This window comes from Fusarium redolens (assembly GCF_020744475.1).
Source record: "Fusarium redolens strain MPI-CAGE-AT-0023 chromosome Unknown BKA55scaffold_1, whole genome shotgun sequence".
In the NCBI taxonomy this organism is placed as follows: Eukaryota; Fungi; Ascomycota; class Sordariomycetes; order Hypocreales; family Nectriaceae; genus Fusarium; species Fusarium redolens.
The window spans coordinates 3964004-3979838 of NW_025763664.1; the positions used below are offsets into that span (position 1 = coordinate 3964004).

At 48.1% G+C, this 15835-nt stretch overlaps 4 protein-coding genes across 4 annotated transcripts; all 4 read right to left on the reverse strand.

Moving 5' to 3' along the window:
* Positions 1–493: 493 nt before the first annotated feature.
* BKA55DRAFT_38883 (HSP20-like chaperone) lies at positions 494–1470 on the reverse strand. The gene is made up of 2 exons (XM_046186003.1): positions 1416–1470; positions 494–1365 (listed from the first exon to the last, which is right to left on the reverse strand). Exon 2 carries the CDS (start codon positions 1181–1183, stop codon positions 539–541), a length of 645 nt encoding a protein of 214 aa, XP_046057029.1. The 5' UTR covers positions 1184–1365; positions 1416–1470; the 3' UTR covers positions 494–538.
* A 3227-nt stretch (positions 1471–4697) lies between these two features.
* Positions 4698–6720, reverse strand: BKA55DRAFT_497359 (YT521-B-like domain-containing protein; the record flags this gene model as incomplete). The annotated part of the gene is made up of 3 exons (XM_046186462.1): positions 4698–5282; positions 5341–5855; positions 5907–6720. 3 exons carry the CDS (start codon positions 6718–6720, stop codon positions 4698–4700), a joined length of 1914 nt encoding a protein of 637 aa, XP_046057030.1.
* A 6674-nt stretch (positions 6721–13394) lies between these two features.
* BKA55DRAFT_551019 (uncharacterized protein) lies at positions 13395–14269 on the reverse strand. The gene has a single exon (XM_046191332.1). It carries the CDS (start codon positions 14031–14033, stop codon positions 13800–13802), a length of 234 nt encoding a protein of 77 aa, XP_046057031.1. The 5' UTR covers positions 14034–14269; the 3' UTR covers positions 13395–13799.
* A 170-nt stretch (positions 14270–14439) lies between these two features.
* Positions 14440–15751, reverse strand: BKA55DRAFT_551020 (nucleophile aminohydrolase). The gene is made up of 2 exons (XM_046191333.1): positions 15512–15751; positions 14440–15460 (listed from the first exon to the last, which is right to left on the reverse strand). The coding sequence occupies exons 1-2, from the start codon at positions 15616–15618 to the stop codon at positions 14773–14775; spliced, it is 795 nt and encodes a 264-aa protein (XP_046057032.1). The 5' UTR covers positions 15619–15751; the 3' UTR covers positions 14440–14772.
* Positions 15752–15835: the final 84 nt, after the last annotated feature.

The following is a 15835-nucleotide window of genomic DNA, read 5'->3' on the forward strand; positions in this document are numbered from 1 at the left end:
TATTGCCTTCCCTCGATGGAACGTTCGATCGCGTTAAGGCAGACTTATTTCTTCAACGGATTGATGCGGGATCATAAACTTATAATCTAAATTGATTGTCTGACAGCAAGATTTTGTTCATTTGCTGCCCTTGAGCTCCGTATCTACTTCACTGACTTAAAGGTGTATTTAGTAGGTACGTATAGAAGGTAATTGAGCTATAATTAATACCATTGCAGTGTCAAGACGTGAATAACTTGGCGGATTTCGCAATATGGTCACAGGCAAACAATGGATTGTGGAAACATGTCACTTGGTTATTCACAAATATACTTGGAGTTGTTTGTTAAATGCAATTGAATTATTAGTTGCTATTGTACAAGGAGCGAATGGCCAAGTCAGGCCTACAATGCTATTTCATGCTAAGAAACTTCCAAAACACCGATTCATGCAATGCATAAAGTCGTAAAGATGAGTCGTTACTGATCTTGACTTGTCGTGAAATCTGAGACCTGGGTAATAATGTCATCAAGATTCCAGCTGTGGTGTGCTGTCGTGTTTACTCGACGTTGATGCGGCGAGACTCGTGCTTCTTGGCCTTGGGAACAACAATGCTCAGGATACCGTCCTTAAACTTGGCAGAGACGTTGTCCTGGTCGACACGAGTGGGGAAGTTGAAGCTGCGAGAGAACTCGCCGAAGGTGCGCTCGGTGAGCCAGTACTTGGACTGATCACCGGGCTTCTTCTCGACCTCCTTGGACTGTTGGTGGTGGGTGACTTCGGTGCTCTCGTGGGCCTTGGCCTCGGCCTCATCCTCGACTTTAGCGTGGTGAGAGTTCTTGTTTTCGTCGTTGCCCTCGCCCTCGGCAATGGCGCCTTGGGACTGAGAGCCCTCGACGAGGCCAGCGGGAGGGGTGCCGGCAGTGTATGTGCGCTCAGTCTTGCCGCGGATGGTCATGGTCTGAGGCTCAGTGAATTCAATGTGAACGTTCTCCTTTGTCATGCCAGGGAGCTCTCCGTGGAGCTCGTAGGCTTCGCCAGTCTCGCGGACATCGAACTTGGGCTGCCAGTGGGTGAGGCCGCTTCGGCGAGTACCACCGTTCTGTTGTCCCTGACGAGAGTAGCTATCGAAGTCGTCGAGGAGACGGAAGAGGGGAGTAAAGGAAGCATCGGAGTTGTAGAAGTTGCGAGGGAAGAAAGCCATTGTGTTTGTGTTGGTGATGTGTTTAATAAGAGTGTGTATGAGAAAGCGTTGTTTGCAAGTGTGCAAAGAAGAGAGTTGTAAAGTAGTGGTTGTAGTTGTTGTAGAGTTGCTTGCTTGTGTTTGCTTGCTTGTGTGTGTTCTGATGAAGAATGAAGTCCAGCTTTGGGGGGAGAGGAGCCTTGCTTTATACCCATTGATGAGGAAGATGAGATCGAGATGGGAGTTTCCTTACCTTTCGCCAAAGGTCGATGAAACCTACCACTTGGAGGTTCTAGAAATCGCACGACTGCAGAAGAGGGCCGTGGAAGCGTTGGCAAGCCTTAAGCGAGGTCTACTACGTAGCGTTTACATCAAAATCGTACGAAATTAGGTGGCATCGCGAGTCTGTTGGCTGCTCGTGGTTACATGAAGCTGCTGGACAGTGGTGGATCATGGTGGAAGCTTCCAGCCAATTCGGGAACTTGATACAGCAGCTGCAGTGTAGACCTTGACTTGTGACAACCACGGAAATTTCTGGTCATCGGATCAGATATCACGATCATTCTCCGACTCTGAGTAAGCTAATGAAGTGATTGAGGCTTTATGCTGATCATTTATCTGTTCCATGGATAATCGAGGATAAACAATGGAATGTCTGGAGAAGGTGGTCCATGCGTCAACAATGCTGACATAATATGCACACGATTTCATGTCTGGTTACCCTATACCCAGCTACATCCCTTAAACGGCAGAACGGATATGGTGACTGAAGTTCAGTATCCAATTTACTCTATCTTAAAAAAAAATATATATATATAAAAATTAAAAAAAAAAATTAAAAAATTTAAAGTATACTTGGCAATATATTTGTCTTCATCTTCGTTGGTTTACTTAAGACCTTTCGTTTTGTTGTTGTAATGAACCGATTTATGAAAGTACCAACAGTTATATGAAACTCCGCCGTAGAAAAGTAGAACCAAGTAGAGGTTCAAAGCAGCCACAATCTTCAAATAGCAAAATATGTTCTCAGATGTGATACAAAAATGGAGCTTTTATTCGATTTATCTGATTTTGAGTATGAAATACAAGAGTCATCGAGATGCACCTGCATTACGTTGTATTTTCTCTGTACAGACAGCTTATTTCAAACCAGTATACGGCCTCAAAATCGAGATCTACACAGCCCCTGCCGTGAGTACCACTTAGCAAATGCAGGATATGCTAATATCATTGCCAACGTAGTGAACTTAATACACATAGGGAGCTAAGAATTATGCTTTTATTGGCTTCGGTAACAGACGGATACTCGAAACGGAAACTACCCTGAATCGAACCAACAACGACAGGCAGGGCCACAGCAGTAGTTCGGGAAACACTCTGTACCGAGCAGACTTCTACTAGCTACCTTAGTGATTGGTTGAATATTGCCGTTGTCTGATCTATAACAAAAGACGGTAGAGGCCAAGAGGCGTTGTTGAAGAAGTAAAGAAACATACTCACCATTCATACGATCATGCATTCGCGGAAAGAGTCGGAGATGTATGATACCGAAAAACCTTGTTATTCCAAGATAGTGGATTAAGGATGGAGGTTCAAGTTCATAAGGCACAAATTTGTGACCTGTAATCTGTCGATGATGAAGTACTGATCAGTGATTATCACCAAAGGCCATACTTTCACTCCAATCTGGACATGAGCTGCTGCGAATCAATTAGCATTTCTGTGCTCTGAAACCCGTAGAAGCAGTTGAATTGAGTATGTGATCAGATGAAGAAAGATTTTGTCGGAGAACAACCACCGGGATTCAACGAAGTGGCACCGACTTGGGTCACTAGGAGCCAGAAGGCATCATCCTCGATACGGCGACGACATCCCGTATCTATGCCTCGAAGACGACGGAATGAGATGATAAGACACTAGTCTTAGCTTGAGCAGTGCGAGGGTGACTAGTGAAGGAGCCAGTAGTGAACATCCTTCAAGAGTTACCACCAGAGACGAGGCTACGTAGAGAAGATGTTGGAAAACACCGAAGTGGACATCTGCATCGTACCCCATGTGAGCACAGTGGCTAATGGGCATCGATACGTTTTCGCAGACCAGGAGAGAGAGGTCTGGTATATCGTAGGTTCATTGCATGCATCTTTCGGAAAGGTGTACCGCTCGGTAAGGGAAGGCTAACGCCCGGTAGCAGATCGTTGCAACGGCTTGGAGGTTCGTGAAGTTCAATCGTGATTCAAACCCTATTATCTTAAGTCAGCAAACGGTTTATGAGTTAAAGGCCTTATAAGGTAATAAGGTAATAGAACTAGAATATCGTAGATGATCATAATGAAAGTATAGAGCAATATACTTAGAGGTAGAGACTCACAATATGACCAACTCAACTGTTAAGCAAGAATGCTAGTTCAAGCTATCTCATAATTGATCTCGAATTCGTCAAGAAGGATAACGGACAAGAAAATGCCACGCTTCTTGGATATTCTAGGCAAACCCAGGGTTCATATCCGGAGCTTTGCTGACATGGATGGTAAGTTGGCATTGACAGATGACGTAATTAGTGATAATTAAACAGAGGCAAAAGGGATTGATTGATCGATTGTTTCGATGGTATACTAATGATTCATTGTGGCTTAGCCTTACTTGATTTGTTCTGTTAAAGATAATGACCACCTAGATCACCACTTTCATCTCCATGAATCCAACATCAATGTGGGGCTCGGCATTTGGAGAAGGAAGAAGGGTCTAGACCTATGACGTAGTATGACGCTCTTTGGACCACATCCATGTGCAGCTAAGGTACCCCAGAAACCTCAGCTCCTTTAGGTAAAAAAAGACCAAATCTCCAGTGGCTGAAAGTCAACTTGTCACCTCCTTGCGCGTGCGTTAGCGCTACGTTTGAGGTACCAGGTACTAAACTCTCAGTTTTATCTGATTCCCATTCTAATCACCCCCCGTAGACTTACATTTTCCTCAACCTCAGCTCATCATTATCTGAGCCAAGTACCTATTTGACTCATCAATTCACTGAAAACCCCATACTGTAATGATGTCCGATGGAATTCGGACATCAAATTTAATTGTGACCCGCCGACGGGCTTGAACGGAATCTTGTATATCTGTGTTTTCCGTTGCCACTTGGTACCTGAGCAACCGAGACGATCTGTCAGCTTGATCAAGTTTGACGTTAGTAGCAGATCCATGATATGATTTGCAGCTAGCTTGCCAGCTCTGCAGCTACCTCTAAATACCAGTCAAAAAATGGCAATTAAGAACCATATCACCATCAAAGCCAGAAATACTTCGAAAACTTGAATAGATACAATCATGAGACGTAAAACTGATGTGTAGTTACATTTGCAACCGCCGTTGATGACCCTTGCTCGTGGTGAATATGTCAACTATGTCCAGCATAGATCCCAAACCGTATTCCAGTATCTTTGAATTATCTTCTCGGCAAGTGTACTTCCAAGAGCATTAAAGCACTTGAGTAGCAAGAGTATCGCTTCGAGAACCCGTCTCAAATCCCTTCCGCCTCTCATTGTCCATATGGCCGCATTGGCCCGAAGCCCTGCATCATGACCATGGAAGCCCGCACGTCGGCGTCGACTGCCTCTGGGTTCTGCGCGCGGTTGAAGAGCCCAATAAGTCTTCGTCCAACTGAAGGCTCTAGTTCAGTGCCATCTCGAGCAATTTTTACTTCGCGGTTTGAGTTCCAAGGATTGCGCAGTCCTCTCGTGCGGTAAAATGGCAGTCGACTTGTGGATAGCCACTCCAATTTGAAAGGCTTTCCCCACGTCTTAGCAGCACCCTCCTCCCCTGCATTGCTCTTGGTGCTTGATGCTTCGCTTTCCGCATCAGACACGGCATCCGCATCATCACGGTCTGCTTCCCAGAAGATAGTGCCTCTTGCTGAGTCGTCAATAATGCGCCCCTTGGGAGCTTGTTCGTTCGCTTCGGTCGGTATGGCTTTTGGGAGGTCAAAGCCGCTTGTTGCCTGAGCTGTGGGCGCAAATTCGATGGCTGCCGCGGGGTCTTCGTTGATCTGCGATATCATCCTAGCATACCCATAATATTCTCCTGATTTGTTGGCTGAGAAGATCAAGTATACGCTGTCAGCGTCCTGTTAGAAAACATTAGTTGACAGGTGGCTCAAGGGTATTGTGCAAAGACCAACGTACCTTGAAGGCATTGTTCAATGCCTCTTCGTTGTGGGATTGAGTAGCCCAGATGCCCGTGCTAACACTCAGTTCGAGGTCTTCCACTGTCAGGCTCTTGAGAATGAAGAACTTGTCCTTCTGAGGTATCTTCTCGCCGTTAACCCCAGGCTTGATGGCACCTGATGGTTCAGACGCTGGGCTTGGGATTACGCTTTGAGCTGGCGAATTGTCTGCCACTTGATCCGTCTTCACTACTGTTGTAGCCACCGAAGGACCAGTAGGGGCTGTTACACCGGCTGCACCCTCCACTGTGCTCTTGCGTAGCCGGCTGACGAGGCGAACTGACTGAAACTTCGAATCGTGTAACTTCTGTTGTGCTGCACTGCAAGTTTCCTCATCCTTAAAATTGGCAAATGCGCAGTTGCTCTTGGAAATGAGAAACAGTGATTCCAGCCCTATAGTCTCTTTGCATACATGATGAACGAGGCTCATAAGGTCGGTTTGTGGAGGAAGGTTGCCAATCCAGATTGCGTGTCCTGATTCAGGAGTTTAGCCAACATGACGGTCATCGAGGTAAGTTAGCTTACCACTCTGTCGCGGCTTTCTGGGAGGGCCACGAACAGCACTCTTTCGCCTCTCTGTCCCATCTGAGGTTTGCTTTAGCTCACTTTTGTTGGGAGATTGCTTCCCAGTCCTACCTTGCCCCTGCTTAAGCCCCTGTGGATGTATTCCACCAAAGTCTGCAGTCTGTGCCATCGCCCTTGGGTCGCCGGTTGTTGAACCACCACCGGCATGGTGACCAGATACCGCGCCGTTCGGAACTGGATGCGCTGCAGGTTGATACTGGGGTCCAGGGGGATAGTAATAGGCAGATTGCTGTGAGCCCATCATCATCTGGTTAGGATAGAATGCCATGCTCTGTCTCTGAGACATCATGTTTGCCGCCTGAGCTTGCTGCATCTGATTTCCATAGTATGGTGCCACCTGTGGCTGTAAGTAGTAACTCTGGCCTGCGACTTGAAGCGGCGGATGACCAGGAAACTGTGACATGTGCTGCATCATAGGTGGAGACCCTGCGGGATTCATGCGTTGGTGAGTGTTTTGGGGATACTGTCCAGGTCGAAAACCCATCGTAGGGAGGGCGTTGGCCATAGGTGCCATGTTGTATGGCCCAGGACGAGGACCTGAAAGGGGCTGAGACATATCGAACTGTGCTGAGAATGCGTGCTGAGAAACGGTGGGATGCTCTTGGGTCTGAGGAGAAAACTTATGCCCCTGAATAGTTCGAGACTCGTCTTGAGGTGGCATAGGACCACCAGATGTCGTCGTGTTGACAATCTTTGCAGTATCCTGCTCGAGTGCTCCCACATCCGGGACTTGGGCGCTAGCCATGTCTCCCATTTGATGTATCTGTTGGTGGTACTCTGATAGAAGTTGAGAGATAACCTGCTGCTGATTCAGATCAGATTAGTAACTCCCCCAACTCAGACGCAGGTTTATAGCAACCAGTTTGTGGAGGGAAAGTATAATACCTTGGATATGTTCCCCCTTGAAGAAAGGAATAGAACAGCAATAACCTAATGCCTGAAAGCTGTGATTGTTTAGGTGAATACCAGTATACTTGCTAATGGTGCCGAAGTCACAAGCCAACAGGGCTTTTTTCCTGCAGCAAAACAGCCGCCTAAAGCTTCTCTGGTGGATTTGACTGGCTGCTATCAAAAAAGAGTAGAGAGGGGAAATTATCAAGCAATTTTGTGGCCGAGTGTGTGTCAGAGCCGACGATAGCGCTCAATGGGCGGGGGAAATGTAAGAAGACCCCCAACTCTTAACAGAAGGGTGAAAGGCAACTCAAATTTGTCGTTTTGAATATAATGGATCTGCTTGTAGATCAAGGGACAAGGTGGCGGCGGAAGTATTGACAGTTCCTATAAGAAATTGTTCGAAGCACGGCGTGTATTGCCCCCACGGGGAAACTAGCGAAGCCGTTGAACACCTGTTAATCCAATGCCAAGTTCGGAGGGGAAAGCAGCTGAATAATAAACCAAGATCGAAAACGGGGCTTGGTTGTGTTTCCTTTTGGCGTAACAGGGATATGAGCTTAGCCCAGGAACCACGGGGAGAGTGTTGTAGTGTTGAGGTGCAGTGATAACTATTCGAAGTCGGCGATCAGCCACACAGTTGGACCCAAACCGCGAAACTAATAATCAGATGTGAAGAAGAAATGTAGTGTGTTGAAGGAGCCCTATGTCGTCTTGAACCTTGCGAGCTGGTAACAAGCAATGCCAGCTACAGCAACAAATGAAGGTCACCAGAATGCAAACTGACAAAGTTAGCTCCTCTGAACCTGCGAGCTTTCAAAAGAGAAACGGTTTCTAAAGGCTTTCGAGGCTCGAGAAGCTTTTGGGGGGCCAAGGGGCGAAACCTAAGCCAACGATTAAGCAGAAGAGGCTTTAACAACGGAGAATAGCGAGTGGCCAATAGTCCAAGCTTCCGAAGCTAGGGCTCAAGGAAGGCTTGGAAGGTAAGGAAGTGTAAGGAAATGCAGGGATAAGAGGATAGACGGCCAAAAAGAGACCAGATGAAGGGATGCTAGTGTGATAGATTCATGGGGGGGTGTGAGCTACAGATTCGTATGATGGATGGGAAATACAATGGGCGATCCCAAGTTGGTCGAGCTCTTAGATGGGATTTTGTTAGGGCCGTACTGGTGGAGGAGTGAGTGGAGGGAAGTGGTGGAGAGGAGGGAGCTTGGACAAGAAGAGGTAAAAGACAGTGATAGTTTAACTGCAACAACAAGCCCGTCAAGCCACACGATGCGCAAGTAAAGAAGCCCGCAATCCGTCGGTGATACTTGAACTTAGGCGAGACCGATGCTGTTAATGGCACAGGTATAGATCATTTACAGTTCAATCTTGGAACAGATTGGCAGTGTCCCCTGTTCGACTGGGGAATTCCAAAGTCATACGTATGTTAAGGAAGACAATCTTCCCGTGAGACGGCGGTGGCTGAGGTCGCAACATAAAGTTACCCATTACACGCCACCGACCATGCGTCCACCATCTTGATGAACATTCAGGTACCGAGTGCCACAGATTCGCGACGAGAATGAAGTCAAGAGCTCACGGAGAAATGTGATTGGAGAGTGAAGCCCGAGCCGAGAAACGGCGCCGGCAGCAGGGAAACAGGGTCCAAGAAGAACAGCCACAGCAGAACCCAACCCGGATGATAGGGATGGGGTGTTTGAGTAGTAAAGGGTGGAGAGACAACCTTGTTATAGTACGTAGTGGTGAAGCGATGGCAGAGGAGACAAGACCAATTTCGACGCCAAGAAATGCCCTAGGCGTGATATGATATGCGGTACTTCGCATTGGACTTCTAAATTTGTTGTTCCTGTGGGGAATCGCTTCTTCGATGTCGAACTCTGCGAGCGAACCCAGTGTCTTGAAGCAACGGTCCCTGAAAACGGATGTTAGTGGGGTCCACCAGAAAGCACAATCTCCGAAATCAGAAGGTCTTTGGGTCTCGTGAATAATAGTGGTTTTGCTTATACATGCACCCAAGCCTGTGTCTGCTGTCAATTGCATGTCGTCTGATGCCTCCTTGTTCTCAACAGTCATCAGAATGACTTACATTCTGTAATTAGAATGATGCACAATTGTGTTCCAAAGTCGGACAGCACTAAAGGATGGTGGTGCATGGGGGTTGTCAATGATGCTTGTGGCTTGAAACGTCATGAAACATAAAACGGGCCTGATGACTCTGACATACGTTGGCTTGAGTAAGCAAACAGAGTTTTTGCTGAAAGGAACCGTTCAAGATGGAATGGGAACGCAAGACTCCCCGTCCCGCTGGCAGGAAGGAACCGTTTCGCCACTGAAGGTTATCCCTGCCCCAGATTTTTAACTCTACCTAGCAGCTTAAGGTAAGGTAAGTAGGTAAGACTACAGGGCAGTTTGGCGTTCAGGAAGTCACTGCCATGGGAATTTTTAGAGAATGGCAAACGACAACTCTATCCAATACATCGAATTTCCCACCTTAAGGAAAGCTAAGTACCTATGTGCATGATTTATTAAAGAGGCTTGCGATATCAGACATTGTTTGAACCGTATCTGCAATCATGCCTGAGAGCAAATACAAAGTGGCCTCTGGCTTAGGGCTCACCAGCTGTGCCCAGTAGCCCGCAAAGAGAAGCAACAGCCGCTGGCGATTCAGCGACGCGTACGAAGCTATCGCCACTCAGTCTCTCAGACAGCTGTTCATGAACCTACAGAGTAGGGATCTACATACAGGGAATAGCCGAGGCGGCAGGGTGGAGGTCCCTGAGATCTGATCGACACGCGCGACAGACCCGCCAGTCGCCTTGCCAGCATGTACGTATCCCTCTCTGAACTCAATTCGCTTCACTTGGCTTTGATCAATTTTGACGTGATTATTAGGAAACGGGCACTAAAGGTGGGACATTTCGAAGTTCATGAGCCATTGTTTCCACCACTATGCAACCTAGCGGATGCTCAATAGTCTGCCTATCCATGTGGCGCTCTATCCGGGCGAGCTCCGGCGCTCTTTTACTGGTTTCCCTTGAATCTCTTAAGACTGACGTTGGACCATCCTTGACGGGGGCTTCGAACCACTCCAGAGGGCCTCGCCCGGTCCACGGTCTTGGACCTAAGCTCCATGCCGGCATTCGTTTCTGCTTTGCACAAGAAGTCACGAACCCACTATCCGTGCTTTTCATGGCAGAATCTTGAGCATGCTGTATAATGATTCGCTGATCTTGATGACTGAGCCGCTACAATTTGCACTCTAGTCTGACATTGGATTTCTGCCGGCTTGAGGAGATATCTTGATGGAACCACAGTATCCTCTCAGATCCGAGCGTCCGGCTGTCAATTCTATCCTTGGGACCCCCAAGTGGCTCTTGATCAATGGCTAACTTTGCCTTGCTATTCTCTTGCCATTCGGATCATCAAAAGACAGTGCCTGAAATCGCGACGTCGCAGCTCGGCCGCAATATGGAGGCAGTGGGTAGTAAAGTGACATTCCCAGGCGAAACCCTTGTCGGCTCTGATGTTTCAATCAATTGCGTGAGTAGCAATAATGTCATGTTCCAACAATCCTTTTCGTGGATGTCGATCTATCCCATTTCTTAATTCTCCATCACCCACCAACTTTTCGCAACTAGTGCGCCGGGCGACCTGCCTCCCGTGACACTAGCGTCTTATTGGAGACAATCGTATGGTCCTGACGACTTGGGTAATCTGATGGCTGTTCCTGGGCTTGTCTAGGGACCTCAGGCTATCCGTAAGTGGATGATCGACCATCCCACTTCACGATTCTGCCACCTCAGGTCACAGGCAGACAGGCTCCTCTTCCCAGAAACTCAGTCAACCCCAGATCTTGAAAGTAAGCGCCTTAAACCATTAACACTATTGAGACCAGCATAGCCAGTTTTCATTCTACTGTTCAGCATCAACACTGACTCCATCATCGACCAGTAGCCCCTCATCTACTTCGCTCCTCGGCCAGTGATCCGAGCTCCTGGTCGTACGACGGCTTTTTGGACTAACGACATGTGCGCGCCCTACCACCGCTGTGTGTGTTTGGACCCTTGATGGGTTCCTGGGATGCCACCTAGCCAATTAAAACCCGGATATGATTAAGGTTGGCGGATGAAAAGCTCCGCCTGTTCTTAACAAGAACACTTGATGCTGAATTTGCGTTGTCGTTCAGAGGGGCAGATGCCGCGTATGATCAGCTAAAGAAAGAGTCAGCGACATACAACGAATGTGTGTCAGAAATCTGCACCAAAAATAAATGTGGAAAGCCTCCAACTTGTGGCACAATTATGGCCCGCAATCAAAGTCATTGGGCCTTCAGATAGAGCGGCGCCTGTCGACTGTTGCCTGCTTGCATGACCCTTTCGCCACCTGCCTGTCAACCAGGGTCCAGAACCTTTATCGTTGATCTTCACTGTTTTAGGCGGCTCCAATGCCTATCTTACCTCTTGTTACACAATAGTCAATGACGCCATGACGACGGTGCTCCGTTTATATGCCTTACAGTTACAGGTAGTCTTCGCCGATGGCGCAACCAAAACAGCAATTGGCCGTCTTAACTGGTGTCGGGAGGTCCGCAGCAAGGGTCATTGTGGCTTGTGAAACGATTATCAGCATTGATCGTCCTTCTTGAAGCTCTGTGCGGACGTGTAAACCGCTGTGATCCTCTTGATTTGGGGGGCTTGAGGAGCCGAAGACCCCGACATCAATTGATGGAGTCGCCAATGTACCTTTGCAAGCTTCACCCAATTGTGAGCTACCAAGCAAGTCGCGTAAGGCTGTTGATGAAGAAAGAAACCTTTGACAGCTCCCTCAAATGTGGCAAATACGTTTCGCCGCCTTGCATAGGGACTTTAGAACGGACAGCTGCGTATCTCTCTCCTTTTTCAGTTCTGTCTGTGTACAGTTGACGAAAATAGAGTGTGTTGGGCTTCCGCTCCCTATCACATGCCTCACAGTCTTGACGATTAGAGGTGGCAAATGCCAACCAACTGGTAACGGTTGTGTAAGTCGCCAGCATTCGAGTTCGGTGCCGTTTTGGTTAGATTATTGTAGCTCTTTTGAACCACTACAATATCATCTGCCGACACCAACTTGCCATCAAATGCCGGAAAGCCCCTGTTAAAGCAAAACTGATCATTCCTCAACATTTGAGCAGTGGGCATCATTGTAGGATTTTCTGCTCGCCGATCAATAGGATACCTTCTGATGACGGCAAGTTCCATGTCCAAGTATGGAAGAGTTCGACAAAACTTGGAACAAGAGGCTAGACCGTCGCTGGACCAAGAAACTTAAACGATCCCGGTCCAAGTGCGGAAATAAGACCAAAATTGCATTGCGTTCCAAGTCCTGTGGATTTTGAACAGCGAATTGCTCACACTCAGCCACACAACATTCACTCACGTTAGCCAGCATTGAGCCAACGACCATGCATGGCTGAAGCCAATTCTTAGACCTTCATGAGACATGGAAAACAACACTTGGTTGCGTACACTTAGGTGGCAAATAGCTTACTACGCTTCTCCAGCCCAGTACGCACATCCATCATCTCGATAGGAACGGATATTGTCAGAAGCCCTTTCTAAGGGCAGTCATGCCTCGGAAGTAATCAACAGCTTCTCACTAAATTAGGGTAGTAATTGTGCCACAGTCTCTGCTGCGAACCGACAGCTGTGTAAAAGTTATTTGAATAGAAGTTGTACAACTCGGCTTTGTTAGGTAGCTAGTCCAGCCTTGCACAACAAACGAGCCTTTCAATATCTGTACGCTGAAGATAGCATTATGGAACCCCGTAGCCTGAACAAGTCGGGATGCAAAAACCCGGTTTCTTTGAAGAGGAGGCAAACGAGGAAGGCCTGTAGGGCATATCTACAATGCATACTGAAGGGTGGAAAACAGAACACACCAGGTCAACCTGCTTGCCTGCCTACTACCCAACAGAAATGTGATCACTACTGCATGATGCCCTTAGTACATGGGCTATCATGTCTCAATTTCATTTTTTGGGCACCAATACCAGTCCAAAGCAAGGATAGCTAACCCTTGAGCAGCTGAAAAGGCGACTTGTCAGAATACAGCACCTCGAGAGAGGCACAAGCTCCAAGACTTCAGATTCGTGGAGTGTGCACGAGGTGTGGTGTCCGTCTACTGTAACGGCAGTGTATCATGACTTCAACCTTGATTTAGGGTCATGCATATTGTGCGATGGAGCAGACGCCACTACGTCGGTTGTGTTAGCGAGACACTCACGCATCCAAACGATATTGAGATCCAGTATCTTGCAGAACACGGAAAAAATAAGACTTGTCCACACCCTCCCTGCATCGGGGCATTGCTTAGCTGGGATATCTCGATGGATCTTTGTACAGCCATTGAGGCAAACTGAAAACGCTGTTATCAGCACTAGGCCTTGAATAGCCCTATACTACTGTAACCAGGTCTTGCCTCCCCTATCGGAGTTGTTGAGTAGATGGTGGACTTCATAGGTTAAGAGAGAGACCTGACCGGCCGGTGTGGGCAGGGCAGGGCAGGGCAGGGCAGGGCTGCAAGCGTCTTCGGGACCGAGACTGAGCAGACGAGTGCTTGGATGTGCTAGCAATGACAACTTCTCGTGAGCTGATACACACATCAGTGGCTGGAGAAACAGCATGGCGGTATCAGACTGCCACGATATTGGCTCGATGGTTATCATCTGGCTATGATCAACATCAGAAGTAAATCTTTGCTAAGAAACAACCGGACCGTGCTTTGATAATTATCGGGCAAAGGAACAACAATAAGCGCTCGAGTCTAACGAACCAACGTGGTGTTGCCATTTGCCGCGCTTGTGGTGCGATAGAGGCGCTCCAGAAGAGTCTAGACGCGCTCTTACAAGTGTAAGTGGTGTTTCACTCTCCCGGATGCAATTCTATCCGCGGGCTAATGTTAAGTGTCTCTTGAAATGATTAACGGTGAGTGACTTGGACCAAAGAGCTCAGCTCGACATGGGTCTCTCAAATGCCGTGTGCCGATAACATTCCGTCTCTTACTAGCAACGTTACTCGCCCATACTCTACGTGCAACAAGAAGGCAGAAGAAGAGCAATACCCGGGTAAGACTTACGAAAGTGCCGTCTACCCATAATGATGGTAAATAGCTGTGGTACAGCTGATGGCTCATCACAAACAAGAACCAGGGTTTGGTGAAGAGAACAGTTCATCTCTTTCAGGTTGGTCTTGAAACCACAGGCTGGGTATGCTGATGAGACGCTCGAGTATTGGGTTGCCCATTGAACAACGCAACGATTAAAGTTTACTTCGAGTATGCCTTTATGAGTGCTTCGTACCTTAGCTATAAGGTTAAATTGTCGTTACCCCATCGCTCGTTGTCCATGCCGTTAACACAGTAAGTTGGAGGCTAGGCTGTTAGAGTTCAAAGTGATTTGACACGAACCAACCTTGACACGGCATACCTTTAGCTTGCACAGCGAGTCAGAAAATCAAAATTATAATCGTATAGTGCCAAGAAGGGATTTAGGTGTTCGTGATCTCTGTGAATGCTTGATCGAATACGATAGCTTCAACGGCATTGGATATCTTCCTTGTATCTAATGCATAGGTGACGTGCGGTCTGTAGAGCTCAGTGTCGCCATTCATCTCGTTGCATAGGAATTCATTATACAACCTAACATCCCGAGTTAAGTAAGTATGGCCTTTGCATCCTGAAGCCTCATAGCCCACCTACTAGTTTACATTTCGTGGAGCGTGACGTTCTCTTTTGTCGTTAAAGCGACTCGGTATCATATTCATATTCATCACACCACAGTCACGCCCCGCAGCTGACTGTAAAGAAGGCTCATTGATTTCGTGGCGTCTAAGTAAACCCCTGTTATACATTCCCCTTTCGCCTTGCCTGCAATCTAATCCTTCTTCAAGGGCAAGAATGTCTCCTCAATACCGTCCGCTGTAATGATGAGCATTTGAAGGTTATCACCAACCTCAATGTGACGCTCCACCGCACCATCAAATGCATCCTTGACGACAGTCTCCACCTCTGTTCGTGTAAGAGGACGTCGCTCCCGCTCCTTCAGCTCATGGCCCTCTCCGCTTCCGGGAATGTACTGGTTCTTGAAGTTGACCTGGTTGTCCAGGAAGGGCATGATCAGACTGCCCGCAGCACCGCCTGCTCGGCACTGCTCCCGTTCGTAGCTCCCCACGGGGTCGTATGAGTACACAGCACCCCTGCCCTCCTCATCCAGACCGCCGAGCATCGCATGCGAGTAGTAGGGGAAGAATCGCTTCGAGTAGAGAACGGTAGAGAGGCGTTTGGCACACGCATTGACAGTCATAGGCTTGCCGTGGCGGTAACGGTAGATCTTGCAGATGGTGTCGAGGTGGTCGCGGAGGGCCTCACCGTCAGCAGCGAAGCCGACGACAGAGAGCACTAGTGTAGCATCCTCCTGAGAGGCAGTGGTGCCGCCGATTCGGAAGACCTTGGGGGACATACGAGAGTTGATGCTATAACCGCTGGTGTGGCGGGTGTCACCAGCCATAATGGTGAAGTCTGCGCCAGCAATGGCGAGAGTCGAGCCGCCATTGTCGGTATAGCTTGGCTCAGTTAGCTGTAAGCTCTGGAGATGCATAGGTAAGGTGTCTCACGGGTTGAATCGATGTTCTCGAAACTGGCCGCTGTTGGTCTTGGGGGCATCCGAGAATGAATAGTTGGGCCCATTCATCAAAGGGTTCTGGCTGAACATGGCAGCCATGATTACGGATTATGTGACGGAAAGTTTAGGTAAGACCTTGATGATCTTTCTCGATGCGCAGAGACGATGGAATTCGGAGTCGGTGGTTGATGATGTTGATTTGGTGTTGCCTTATCACTGACGATAGAGCTGAGGTTAAGACGCACGCGTCAAGCTTGCAGCCTTGCCCACCTAACCTGCAGAGCTGGGGTAGCTTCGATGACTAAGCACAGGCTGA